The sequence below is a fragment of the Neltuma alba genome, unplaced genomic scaffold, assembly GCF_004799145.2.
Source record: "Neltuma alba isolate B1F8T4 unplaced genomic scaffold, ASM479914v2 tig00012343_pilon, whole genome shotgun sequence".
NCBI lineage: Eukaryota > Viridiplantae > Streptophyta > Magnoliopsida > Fabales > Fabaceae > Neltuma > Neltuma alba.
This window is the reverse complement of record NW_021636852.1, coordinates 645,286-659,338: the sequence shown is the minus strand read 5'-3', so window position 1 is coordinate 659,338 and position 14,053 is coordinate 645,286. Positions and strand designations below refer to the sequence as shown.

The window sequence follows — 14,053 nt, the reverse complement described above, 5'->3', positions numbered from 1 at the left end:
TTATAATATATTCCTCCGGTCTTTAATATAAAACCCATTTAACTAATTTGATTAAATTAAGGAAGTTAGGTAAATTAGTTAATTATAAGAAATGTGACACGTTTTTCCTAAAACACCATAATCATCTTTCTTAATACCCTATCTCCCCCTTCTACTTGATTATGGTTGAAGGAGTATTCATAGGGGTAATTTAGATAACATTGATAAATATGAGAAATGGATCTTATATTTAGGACCAAAACCAACTCAACAATTGGGTCCTATATTAAGAACTGGAGGAATACTATTTATTTATAGATTGTAAATAATATCTTATAATTAGTACGGGAGGTAGTGCTAGCTTTTATGTGAATACAACTACTGAACTTTTCAGACAAGATCAGTCTCATGTGATGCGTCCAAAGCATCCGGTCATGTGCACATACGTGAGACAGAATACTAAGAAAAACAAATTGATATAATTATATTCCTTAATTTTCGCATCAAAAAAGAAAACTCCTTCCATGTTTCCTGCATTAAATCATGTGCAACATCAATATATAATTGCTCTTCGTATGTTGCCCTTTGACCCACTGTGTTTTCGCTCATGTCACTCATCGTCTTCTCTCTCCTGTTTCTCTCCCCCGCATATTCCACCGCCATGGATCCCTACAAGTTCCTTCACATCATCCTCAATCCAGACGGCACCCTCACTCGCCTGGAAAAACACCCTGAATCTCCCGCCTCACCTGATCCCAACTCTCACCTTCCTGTTCTTTCCAAAGATCTCACCATTAGTCCTTCTCTTAACACCTGGGCTCGCATCTACCTTCCTCGTCAAGCTCTGAACCATCCTCATCAGTCTTCCTCTTCCCTCACAAAGCTACCCCTCATTGTTTACTTCCATGGCGGCGGCTTCCTGTTCTACAGAGCAAACTCCACTTACTTCCACGACTTCTGTGTTAACATGGTGGAAAACACCCAATCGGTCGTTGTTTCAGTGAACTACCGCCGTGCTCCGGAGCACAGGCTGCCGGCGGCTTATGACGATGCTTTGGAAGCGTTGCACTGGATCCGAACTTCCGAGGATCAGTGGTTGACACGTTTTGCCGATCATTCCAACTGCTATCTGATGGGAGAGAGCGCAGGGGGTAACATCGCCTACAATTCGGGTCTACGTGCAGCTGAGGAGGTGGATCAACTTGAACCGTTGAAGATCAAAGGGCTGATATTGGTCCAACCATTCTTCGGTGGAGTGAAGAGAACTCCTTCAGAGCTGAGGCTAGCCAATGATACGATGTTGCCTGTGCCCGTCACCGATCTGTTCTGGGAGCTATCGCTGCCCGTGGGCGTTGATCGTGATCATGAGTATTGCAATCCGATGGCTGAGAGTGGGTGTAAAGGAATTGATGAAATCGACCGGCTTGGATGGAAAGTGATTATGTTTGGGAGTTACGGGGACCCACTGGTGGACCGTGAGATGGAGCTGGTGAAAGCGTTGGAAGAAAAGGGAGTAGAAGCGAAGCGTTATTTTGAAGGGGAATATAAGCATGCCGATTTCTCCAAGGAGCCTACAAAGGCCTTAGCTAAGCAGCTATATGAGAGGATTAAGAAATTCATTACTCCATATTAGTGGCTTAATTAGCATTCATATTATTTTAAGTCAATGGTGGGAGTTCGTTGTTTGTTTTTGAAGCATGGAATAATCACAAGACAGAATGAGATTTTGATAATCTTAAATTCTTAATTAAGCAGAGTAAAAGAGCTGTTTTGAAAAGATAACTATCGTTGGTTATTTATTACTCTTCCAGTCAATTGTCGAGTTGATGTTAGATCTGAAATATAAGAGTTATTTTTTATGTTTATTAATTTTTTAAAATTACTTCTGTTAATATTCTTTTAATCATAATCAAGTAGGAGATGAATAGATGATATTGTTGTAAAAAGTAAGGGGTCTTGTGAATAGTTGTGTTAAACTCAAGTGTCCTTTTGTAGTTTATGTTTTGCTGTGTTTCTTGTTGTGTTTCTTGTCGTATGGCTCTGTACAACTTGGGCCTGTAACCTATAAATAATTGTAGGGCCATTGCGTGTGGGTTTGCATTCAGTGGATGTACATTGCCTTGTATCATTTTTCTCCTGTTCATGAAAGATTCCCTTTATCTCATACGGTGCGTTTAGGGGTTGGATATTGGGGTGTTCAGTCAACATGGTATCACAGAGCCAGGTTCATCTCTTTCTTTGAAACAATCCAGGATCAAAGCCCATTCCACTTGTAGCATGAAGAAACCTTAATGGGAGAAGAGAAGGCAACCCCAGAGGCGTTGCCATTCTCCCACCTGCTGTTTCTGCATCCATCGAACACACAAAGGACCTTGATTGTGCATCATGTGCTCACAGGGATTGAGAATTATACAGTCTGAAGTAGAGGTATGAAGATCGTACTGTTGGGGTAGAACAAAGTAGGGTTCGTTGATGGGACCTGCAAAAAGTAGGATCAAGACCAATCTTTGCGTGACCAGTGGGAACAATTGTGATTGTTCTCTCGTGGATTCTTAAACTCCATATCAAAGGATCTTGCTAATGGAGTCTTCTTCTTTCAAAATGCGCATGCAATGTGGGTCGACCTAAAGGAGAGGTTCAACAAGAAGAATGGGGCTCAAATCTTTGCCCTGCATTGCAAAATAAACTCTCTCAGGCAAGGATCCCCTTTTGTATCTATGTACTACTCCAAACTCAAGAAGCTTTGGGAGGAATAGTCAGCAGTCATCACTCTTCCCTCCTGTACTTGTGTGACTTCTCAGTCTTATGCTAAGATGATGTAAGAACAAAAACTCTTCCAATTTCTGTTGGGATTAAACAAATCATATTCTCAAGCCAGAAGTCAGATTCTCTTAATGAATCCTCTGCTGATCGTAAATGAAGTGCATTCAATGATTGTTCAAAATGAGGCACAAATCCATTTTTGGGCTACAAAGGAACTCACCAGCTGAAGGGATAGCCATGGTCGCAAGAGGACATGGATGAGGCAGAGGCGGGGGGCGTGGAGAAAGCAACTTGGAGTGCACTTATTACCATAAAAGAGGACATGGAGTGCACTCATAGAAAGGCAATCAACCTCAATTAAGACTATTATGGTTTCATTAATTCTCTTCATCATGTCTAGTATTCTCTTAGTCTATAATATAAAATGTTGGTTAAGTTTCCTAACAAAGTTTTGGTTAAGTCATTAAATGTGTTTCAAATTGATATAAGTTACCTATTTTACCCCTATTAAAGAGTGTGATTGAAACATTTTCTCATTTCTCTACTGCATTATTTAAAAACTCTCTCTACTCTTTTTGTAACAAAGGGTAAAAATGAAAAACTATGATTAATTATCTTGTCAACTTTTTATATTTTGAATTAAAATTTTCTTCTACGAGATTTCTTATATTATGTAGTAGAGGGAGTATTATATTGTTTTTAATAAAATGCCCTATTATTAATGTTTAAACCTTTTTCCTACTTGAATGGTGGTCATTTAGTACTCCTATTCCCAATGGCTAAAGCGGGGTGTATTGAAAACCTCTATTAAATGCACCTTATCTATATCGATAAAATGTTCACCATTTTGCGTCAAGGATTGCTAGTTCCATTATATTCTTCGGATTTTAAGGCATAATTAACTAATTTGAGTATATTAAGAATATTAATTACATTAGTTAATATGATTCTAAGCATCATTCTTAATTTTCTCACTCTCTCTCCTACTTGATTATTATTGGAGAATATTAATAGGGTTAATTCGAAAAAAATTGGTAAACATATGAAATAAGTTTTACATATAGGATTAACATTAGCTTTCCAATTAAGTTTTATATTAAAGACTGGAAAAGTATCATAATCCAACCTGATCTCCAAGGTTGCGGTCCATTTAGGGTTGAAAATAGGCTAGGCCAAGCCTATTTTGTAGCAAGTCTGGTCGGCTTGTGGCCTGTTATAAGCTTATCCTTCACCCTAAATCTGGTCTATATAAAAGCTTGGCTTAGCTCAAAGCTTGTTAAAGACTTGCATTTTTAAAAATTTTAAATTACATATTAAAAATACACATACTAATAATGAAAAAGCAAAGATGCCTACTACATAATAATTATTTTTTTAGCCTTATCTTTGATTTAAATTTTAATGTCATAGGTACCATTTTAAATCTTAATATAGTTAATAAGAATATTATCAAAACTAATTGTAATTGTATGTTTAAAATTTGGAACAAGACTACATTTAAGTATAAGATGAAAATCAAAATTAAAAAAAATAAATAGGGAGAAAAATTATTAATTTTACAATAAATAAAGAGGGTATCATAATTTGATTAGCATAACACAAATATTAATTAATTTATCACTCTTAGAACAAAATTTTTTCTTCCTACTTAATCTATATTTTTAAAATTTAAAGATCATGTTATTTATTGACAGTATTATTTTAAATTATGTTTTTATCTTCACTTATCAACTAAACTTTAAAATCCAAAAAAGTATTAACTATGTATTAAAAAAATAAAAGAGCAAATTAACTATAATAGTATTAATTAATTTTTTAAATATTATTATAATAATTAATTTGGGAGAATTACAATTAAGTTCGAAGAAAGAGAAATAATTACTAAAAATTCCTAATAACAATTTGAGCAGTCAGTAATGACAAGTTCTAGAGTAGAGAATACAACCTCTATGACTTATTTTGTAATTTTTTCTTCTTCTTTAGAATCTCATTGTAATTCTTCCTATAAATTTACAATAGGCTTATGTCGGCCTAACAGTTTTAACAGGCTTCTTAAAGAGTCTAAACCTGACCTGTTAAGCTAAACAGACCTTCAAACAAGTATAGGTCCCCCCCAAAAAAAAAAACAGTTTATGCCAGATGTAGATGAAGTCACAAGCATCTAATAAGAAATTGGGCAACCAATTTCATGCCAACTTTAATTGCCAAATTTTTCCCAAAAAGAAAGATAAGAGACGACAATGACCACAAAGCTTCCTCATCAGCAATATTACCTCCACCATGTAACACCGCATTCCTAACTTCTCATATGCTATACACGATTACAATGTAATCCATCAAAACATCATTACGTGCAAGCCATCTCTTGAACAAAAATTCTCTAATTCACTAGTTATATAATGGCAGAGCCAGGCTGTCGAACAGTATAGTTTCATTCAAAAATGAAACTGTCTCATTTAATGTTTTCACTTGTTACATACTATAGCTTTTTTTTTTTTGGTATCAAAAAAGAAAATTCCTCCCATGATGTCTTTTGAGTACAGAAGATCAATATGTAATTCTTCTTCATATACATGTTGCCCTCTGAGAAGACTGAAACCAGTAAAACACTCAGTTCAGTCCCAAAAATTACTCTCTGGTTTCTCTCCGTAGCATATTCGGCCGCCATGGATCCTTACAAATTTCTTCAAATCATCCTCAATCCAGATGGTACCCTCACTGGCTTGGAAAAATATCTTCAATCTCCTGCCTCACCTGATCCCCACCCTCACCTTCCTGTTCTCTCCAAAGATCTGACCATCAATCCTTCACTTAACACATGGGCTCGCATCTACCTTCCCCGTCAAGTACTGAACCATCCCCCATCTTCCCCCACCAAGTTTCCTCTCATTGTTTTCTTCCATGGCGGCGGCTTCATCTTGTACAGCTCGAACAACGCTTATTTTCAGGACTTCTGTGTTCACTTGATTCAAAGCACCCAATCCATTGTCATTTCAGTGACCTACCGCCTCGCTCCGGAGCATAGGCTGCCGGCGGCTTACGATGACGCTTTGGAACCGTTGCACTGGATCCGAACCTCTGCGGAACAGTGGTTAACACGTTTCGCTGATCATTCCAACTGCTATCTGACAGGAGAGAGTGCAGGGGGTAATATCGCTTACAATGCGGGTCTTCCTGTGGCCGCGGAAGTGGATCAACTTGAACCAGTGAAGATCAAAGGGCTGATATTAATTCAACCAGCCTTCGGTGGAGTGAAAAGAACTTCTTCAGAGGAGGGACTAGCCGATGATACGATGTTGCCTCTGCCCGTCACCGATCTCGTGTGGGAGCTTTCGCTACCAGTGGGGGCTGACCGTGATCACGAGTATTCCAATCCGACAGCTGAGAGGAGTTGCAATTGCAAGGGTTATGATAACATCACAATGGCTTGGATGGAAAGTTATTGTGTTTGGATGTTATGGGGATCCACTCATCGACCGTCAGGTCAATCTGGTGAAATCATTACTGGAAAATGGTGCCCAAGTGGAGGGTCGTTTTCAGGGTGAAGATAAGCATGGGACAGCCCACGAAGGGCAAAGCCCTTGAACTATACAACACAATTAAGAAATTAGTGGTTTTGCAGGACCACTTTGGGTGACAAGCTCTTTCAACAAGTTTTAATGCAGTTGTATGCCTACGACTGGAATACGAGACCATTAGTTAAGTTAGACAAACCTGTTACCAGTTTGACGAAGGGCTTGTTGGAGCCAAATATTTCAAATTATAATTTTCTTCATTTAGGAAATTGATAAAGCCTTCTCTTTTATACGTGAGCGAAATAGGTAGTAGTCAGTGGTGACAGGTATCTAATAATGAGAATTGAGAAGGAAAGGCAAAAGAAGAAGAAGAAGTTCTAATACGAAAATAAAAATGAAAATCTATAGAAGAAAAACTTCAAATCTCTTCTCAGGGAGAAGGAAATAGTTTCAATACCATCCTCTGTAACAAATGTGGCAACTTTCCATGGGAACCAGCCTTTGTTATTTTGAACAAAGAGTTTGTTACGCATATAGGAAGAGTAATCCATAAACGTGGTTCAAGATGTGTGTGTGTGTGTTTAATCCAAAATATTCAGTTAATTACTTGCACTTTATGACTCTAAATCCACTCATTCTGGTCGTAGTTGTTAATTGTGTGAAGAAGTTCTGATGTCAGAATTAACATATCACCTGCAAGTTTCCACAACCATAAAGGAGGACATTGTCGCAATTTTTGTTTAACGTAAGTGTCCTATAGAAGTCAATAATCACCCTTACATTGCTCATTTTGTCTGTTCATCCTTGAGAAATATGGATGTTATCTTTGGAATGGATTTACCAACTCAAAATCAAATTATGATAGAGTGTTCATGAAAGCTTGCGATTTTCACTTACAATCGATCTATCACTCTATACTTAACCACCTCGCTGCCTATATGTATATATAAAAGTAAATAATTATCAGTAAGTCCTAATGACAAGTAAGCAGCTATCATTTGCTTTTCTGTAACTTGTCAATGCATATTACTTTGTTGTCATTGAGATTTTTTAATAATTGTGTTTCTTACATAGGACTTCATAGCAATATCTCCTATAATTATTTAGCGCATGTTTAGCGTATGAAAAATATGCTATGCAAAGGAGTAAGAGGAGAGAGAAAAGTATTATTGTCCGCTGTAACATATTTTCGCATATAAAAGAATACATTAAATTAATATAATTTTTCATATTTGGTCTTATTAAAAAGAGGTATTGAACAAAATTATGATGTATATTTTCTCTCACTTATCTTTTAATTATATTCAATGGGATTAAATTGGAAAAACATAATGAATTATCCTAAAAGAACAGGTTTTTCTCGGACAAATAACATTAGAGGGTTATTATGCAATGGCAAAGCCAGGCTGTCGATTGTAGCTTTTCACCCAAGACTGTCTCATTTAATACTGTTTTCTGCATCCAGTCATGTGCACATACATGAGACAGAATACTAAGAAACAAATTGGATATATTTAAAAAAAAAAAAAAAAACTCCTTCCATGTTTCCTGCATCTAATCATGTGCAGGATCAATATATAATTGCTCTTCATATGTTGACCTTCGATGAAAACACTAAAACACTCCGTTCAGGATCACTGTGTTTTCTCTCATGTCACTCTTCTCTTTCCCACCCCACAAGTTCTTCTCTCCGGCTACCATCTTCTTCTTTTTCTTGTTTCTCTCCGTCGCATATTCCACCGCCATGGATCCCTACAAATTCCTTCACATCATCCTCAATCCAGACGGCACCCTCACTCGCTTGGAAAAACACCCTGAATCTCCTGCCTCACCTGATCCCAACTCTCACCTGCCTGTTCTCTCCAAAGATCTCACCATTAATCCTTCACTTGACACCTGGGCTCGCATCTACCTTCCCCGTCAAGCTCTGAACCATCCTCACGATTCTTCCATCACCAAGCTACCCCTCATCGTGTTCTATCATGGCGGCGGCTTCCTGTTCTACAGCGCTAACTCCACTTATTTCCACGACTTCTGTGTTTATTTGGTTCAAAGCACACAAACCGTCGTCGTTTCGGTGAACTATCGCCTTGCTCCGGAGCACAGGCTGCCGGCGGCTTATGACGATGCTTTGGAGGCGTTGCACTGGATCCGAACCTCCGACGACCAGTGGTTGACACGTTTCGCTGATCATTCCAACTGCTATCTGATGGGAGAGAGCGCGGGGGGTAATATCGCCTACAATGCGGGCCTACGTGCAGCCGAGGAAGTGGATCGACTTGAACCATTGAAGATCAAAGGGCTTATATTGGTTCAACCATTCTTCGGTGGAGTCAAAAGAACTTCTTCAGAACAGAGGCTCGAAAATGACACGAATTTGCCTCTGCCCGCCACCGATCTCATGTGGGAGCTTTCGCTGCCGCAGGGGGCCGACCGTGACCACGAGTATTCCAATCCGACGACTGAGAAGGGTTCTAAGGGTTTTGATGATATCAAACGGCGTGGATGGAAAGTTATCGTTTTTGGTTGTTATGGGGACCCACTCATCGACCGGCAGATCAATCTGGTGAAATCATTACAAGAAAATGGCGCTCAAGTGGAGGGTCACTTTCAGGGTGAAGATAAGCACGGAGTGTTTGTTGGCCAGCCTACAAAAGGCAGAGCCCTTGAGCTATACGACACAATTAAGAAATTAGTGGCTTAGGATTTTAATTTTTTTAATTTTTTTTAATTTTGATTATTTAGATTCCGTATGCTAATAATTCTAACAATCCCTTTTGGTCATTTTCGTTTCTTAAGATGTCAATGGTATTTGTTTGAGTGGAAGCAGAGAGGTTTTATAATGGAAGAAGACCAAGGTCTTGATCCTTATAAGCACCTTAAGATAGCTCCCAATCATGATGGCACCATCACGCGCCTGCGCGTGGACCCACCCACTTCACCGGCGTCAGATCCTAACCTTCCGATTTCTGTTCTGACCAAAGATATCATCATCATCCCTGAATTTAACGTCTCTGCTCGAATCTTCGTGCCTCGGAAAGCACTGGATAATTCCTCCCCAAAGCTACCTCTTATTTTGTACTTCCATGGTGGCGGCTTCATCTTATTCAGTGCAGCCTCGTCCATGTTTCATGATTTCTGCATAAACATGGCCAACGACGTCCAAGCCATCGTATTGTCGTTAGATTATCGTCTTGCGCCTGATCATCGGTTGCCGGCGGCGTACGACGACGCCATGCAAGCGTTGCACTGGATCCAAACCAACCACGACGACTGGCTCGGGAAGTATGCTGATTTATCTTCTTCTTACCTTATGGGCAGTAGCTCGGGAGCAAATATAGCGTACCACGCGGGTCTACGTGTAGTTGCGGAATCGGAAGGTTACGATGAACCGTTGAAGATCAGAGGGTTGATATTGGTGCAGCCATTTGTCGGTGGGATGGAAAGGCGTGGATCTGAATTGAGGCTGGTGAATGATCCGGTGCTGCCGCTGTGTGTGACTGACCTGATGTGGGAGTTGTCGCTGCCCGTTGGATCGAACCGTGATCATGAGTATTGCAATCCGATGGCTGGAAGAGATGATGAGGAGAAGAAGAAGAAGATGCAGAAGATGAGGGTGTTGGGATGGAGGGTGATGGTGATTGGGTGTGAGGGGGACCCACTGGTGGACCGTCAGAAAGAAATGGTGACATGGATGGAGGAAAATGGTGTAAAAGTGGAGGTCAGTTTCGAAGATGGATATAATCACGGGGCTGAACTTCGTAATGCTCTTAAACAAAAGGAGCTCTTCTCAAAGACCAAGACTTTTGTTGGCTCTTAGCTATCTGCTGCTTAGACTGATTAATGGGATTTAAATAATACTACTTCCGGTTCTAATTATAAGAACCAGTTGACTAATTTGAAGAGATTAAGGAAGTAAGTTGAGTTAGTTATTTGTCTTAAATAGGTGTTGTCTTTCCTAAAATATCCTTGTTAATTAAGTATATTGATTAGAACTATCATTGTTAGAAGGGTTACTTTAAAAAAAAATGTATAAATATGAGAGACAAAGTGGATTGAGGTCTTATATTTAGAATCAAAATAAAAGTCAAACAGGGTCTTATATTAAGGACCGGAGGTAGTACTTGAATGAATGGGTTCAATTCAGTGACTTATTTGTATGTGTTCTTCTTATTATATGGGAAGACCTTTCTTTGTGTTTTCCACCCACTAGAGATATCGAAAGTGGGATTTCTTATTATTATCTAGAGATAATTTAAGTCATATTTTTAATTGATTTTTGACCACAGGTGAGGCGTAATTATATTTATTGTAATTCACATATTTGTTATATAATGTAATAAATATTAAGGATATTTTTAATAGTAATACCCAATCACCCGTACAAATAGCTAACTTTTTCATTAATTGAGCTAAAGATTTATGCTTTCTTTGTTCCGATTATTTTTTTTAGTTGAAGGTTTTGGCAAGGCAAGCGGAGCTTCCCATTTGTTGAAACTGACAGCAACGAGGATACTTTTTTGTCCTCCTTGCACGATGTCAAACCCTTAAAGGTGTGTTTAGATTAGTGATAACAAAACTACTTTTTTATTTTATTTGATTTTTATAGATACGAGTGGAGTAAAACTCTGTTAGTATAATGTGATTTATATATAGATTGGTATTTATAAAAAAATCAGTTTAAAAAGTTAAAATTTGTTTAAATGATTGATAGACAAATAAGTTTAGTTATAAAATAACTAAAAAAATATATAAATTTTATTGAATAGTAGTATTTGATATTATATATTTTTAATGTGATAATAGTTTAAAAAAACACCTAAAATTATTATAATAAGATAAAAATAGTGTTTTGGGTGAAATTATAAAATAAAAATATTTATTAGTGAAAAATTTATGAAAATACATTCTAGATAATTAAATATACATAATGGATAAACACGAATATAAATTAAAATTCATTAATATGTTTATTTTTGAAGTAAATGAAATTACATAACTAATTAGATCGTAAGTTTTGTATAGTTTAGTTTCCGATTGAGTCATGAACACAATTCATTTATGTGATAGATATTAAACTTGACGAGGACACCTTACCAGCTACATAATTATTATTTTCATGTATTACACTTCCATGTTCAACTTATATAAAGTGATCATTAGTTGGAGAATTTTGCCTGGTAAAACTATGCACAACCATTATTTACAAATTATGCAAACTTATGTTTAAAACTTGAATTTGGACATACTCCTCCGGTCCTTATTATAAGACCCCATTTGACTTTTTATTTGGTCCTAATTATAGGACCCCAATCCATTTTATCTCTTATATTTATGCATTTTTTTCCAAGATAATCCTTCTAATAATGATAGTTTTAGCCAATATACTTAATTAGCAAGGATATTTTAGGAATGACAACACTTATTTATTATAAATAACCAACTTAACTTACTTCCTTAATCTCCTCAAATAAGTCAATTGGGTCTTATAATTAGGACCGGAGGAGTATCTTAACATTACTAACCTATTCTTCCAAACTCCATAAGTTCTTTTAATAGAGCATCTCAAACTTGAATGATAACAATTATAAACGCCTCATTCTCATTTCCAAATCTTAGTTGATGACTAAAGTCTGGAAGGTGATAGTGTTCACGTTTGTACAAGCCAAAGTATCCTATTGGTGTTGAATAACCAGCATCAACCAAATAATATTTACCTAAGACATTATAATTTATTACGTTGATGTGAAAATAACACAGTTGAAAAGTGATTTAAAAATAATTGATTTGAAATTTAAAGAAATATACATTGAGGTGGATGGGGGAAGTTCATGGATGATTGGTAAACCCATTAGAAAAACTCCTATGATACTCACATCCCAATGTGCTTTGTCTTTATTGTTACTTACAATTCTACGTGAAATTACATATATATCAAACTCAAAAGCAAAGTTTATGAGACACACAGAACTATATTCCCAACAGTTTAGTATTTATAGTTCAAAAATTAACAAATATCTATATTCACACACAGACAAAATCACATAATGAAGTTTATAAATAGCCGTAATTTCAACAGCCTCTCTCTCTCTCTTAGATCTTAGTTTCATTTTTTTTTCAATAAAAAGCTATTATTTGATCTAAAAATTTAAGTTTCTCTAAACATGCATGCTCACATATACACACGTATGTGTGTGTCCGCATATAATCATTGAACATAGTATATGAATTTTTAAAGTATTAATGGCGAAAATATAACTAACATTTCAAGTTTTGCATAATATTGCAAATTACATATCAATGTCATTTCAATGGACTTAAATAAATACTACCTTCCATTCTAATTATAGGACCTTATTTGTTGACTATAAATAGGGTCCTATAATTGAGATCGGAGGTAGTATTAAAGAAGCTTTACTCTACAGATTGAACGGGACGAAAGGTTTAACAGAAGTTCAAGTATTCATAAATTTTATAATATGAAACAAATATTATATTCAGCTTGTATATCTCATAAGCAGAAAATTAAATAATAATTATTTCGGTTTGTAGTTAAGAAACTTAAACTAGTCACGTGCCATTGTCAACCATAGAAAGCTGCCTTCGCAATGATGAGAGGGAAATAACAAAGAAGCACATCACTGATGCAATTTTAAGTTTTTAACAAGGCTTGTATTATTGAAAGACAAAGGAGACGGGTCAGAAACAAACTATTCTTTTGAGAGTCTATGAACCAAGTCATTGAGTCAATGAAAAAAGAGTATCGTGAACGCAATACGACACTTCAGGAATGAACAGCAAATTATAATGTACTAGAGCCCTGTTTAGTTCAGAATCAAGCAGTATAAGGGGCAAAATATCACTGAAGCAAAATCCCACTAAAACCCTCTTATTTTTTTCCCAGTAATAATTGTTATATTGCTTCTTTTTGTAAATGAAAAGAAAGGTTACCCACAAAGTATGAACTAAACAAAGGAGTGTTTATGAAAACAAGATAAGGATTCTTAATATAGAGCAAAAGGACAAATAAGAAATGTACAGCATCCAATGTAATACTGATAAATGCAGTCCAATGCATAAAACGTTACATAAGCCATTAAATGTTCATGTACGCACTCTTTGAAGACACAAATGACTTCCCAGATATGTTTAGTTCCATTATAGAACAATTATTACACACTCCAGCAGACATGAAACTCTAAAATATTAGCTGAAAAGAGAGCCTACCTTTCTCGGATTAAGGGTATGTTTGGATTGACGTTGGGCAAAACTGACTTCTAATCCAACTGACTTTTGTAACTAAAGTTAGAGTAAAAATCAGTTATGGTATGTTTGGATAGGTACTTTTAAAAGTCAGTTGGAAAAGTTAAAAGTTGTTTGGATGAATAAAAAAGTTAGTTCAGTTGTAAAATGACTGAAAAGGACATATACTTTATTGAATAATAGTGTTTGATATTTTTAATGTGATAATTATTAAAAAAAATCTAAAATTATTATGATAAAATAAAAATAGTTTATTTGTGAGATTATAAAATAAAAATATTTGTTACCGAGAAAAATTTAAAAACACATTTTAGATAATTAATTAAATATATATAATGAACAAACATGAACATAAATTAAAATTCATTTCGTCTCTAATTAGAGTAAATAAAATTACATAATTAACTAACAAAAAATTCAACTGTTTGTCTTATTAAAGGAAAAATCCACCGTTTATCTTGTTATCAGAAAAAAGTGATGGGATGACAATTTTTTGGATTGTCCAATAATTGCTTCAATCGTCTAGTTCCAGT

The 14,053-nt window shown here is 36.1% G+C and overlaps 3 protein-coding genes and 1 pseudogene across 4 annotated transcripts; all 4 read left to right on the top strand.

Moving 5' to 3' along the window:
- The first annotated feature begins 586 nt into the window (after nucleotides 1–586).
- LOC114726168 (carboxylesterase 1-like) lies at nucleotides 587–1,731 on the top strand. The gene has a single exon (XM_028912731.1). The coding sequence runs from the start codon at nucleotides 587–589 to the stop codon at nucleotides 1,610–1,612; it is 1,026 nt and encodes a 341-aa protein (XP_028768564.1). The 3' UTR covers nucleotides 1,613–1,731.
- Nucleotides 1,732–5,162: 3,431 nt separating this feature from the next.
- LOC114726144 (carboxylesterase 1-like) lies at nucleotides 5,163–6,400 on the top strand (annotated as a pseudogene).
- A 1,281-nt stretch (nucleotides 6,401–7,681) lies between these two features.
- On the top strand, nucleotides 7,682–9,055 carry LOC114726143 (carboxylesterase 1-like). Its single transcript, XM_028912711.1, has one exon. It carries the CDS (start codon nucleotides 7,909–7,911, stop codon nucleotides 8,959–8,961), a length of 1,053 nt encoding a protein of 350 aa, XP_028768544.1. The 5' UTR covers nucleotides 7,682–7,908; the 3' UTR covers nucleotides 8,962–9,055.
- LOC114726142 (carboxylesterase 1-like) lies at nucleotides 9,000–10,543 on the top strand. Of its 2 annotated transcripts, none has more exons than XM_028912709.1 (2): nucleotides 9,000–10,115; nucleotides 10,379–10,543. In XM_028912709.1, the coding sequence occupies exon 1, from the start codon at nucleotides 9,010–9,012 to the stop codon at nucleotides 10,075–10,077; it is 1,068 nt and encodes a 355-aa protein (XP_028768542.1). In that variant the 5' UTR covers nucleotides 9,000–9,009; the 3' UTR covers nucleotides 10,078–10,115; nucleotides 10,379–10,543. The 2 variants fall into 2 exon arrangements, with proteins under 2 accessions (XP_028768542.1, XP_028768543.1); XM_028912710.1 differs by having other exon boundaries at nucleotides 9,000–10,119; nucleotides 10,383–10,543.
- Nucleotides 10,544–14,053: the final 3,510 nt, after the last annotated feature.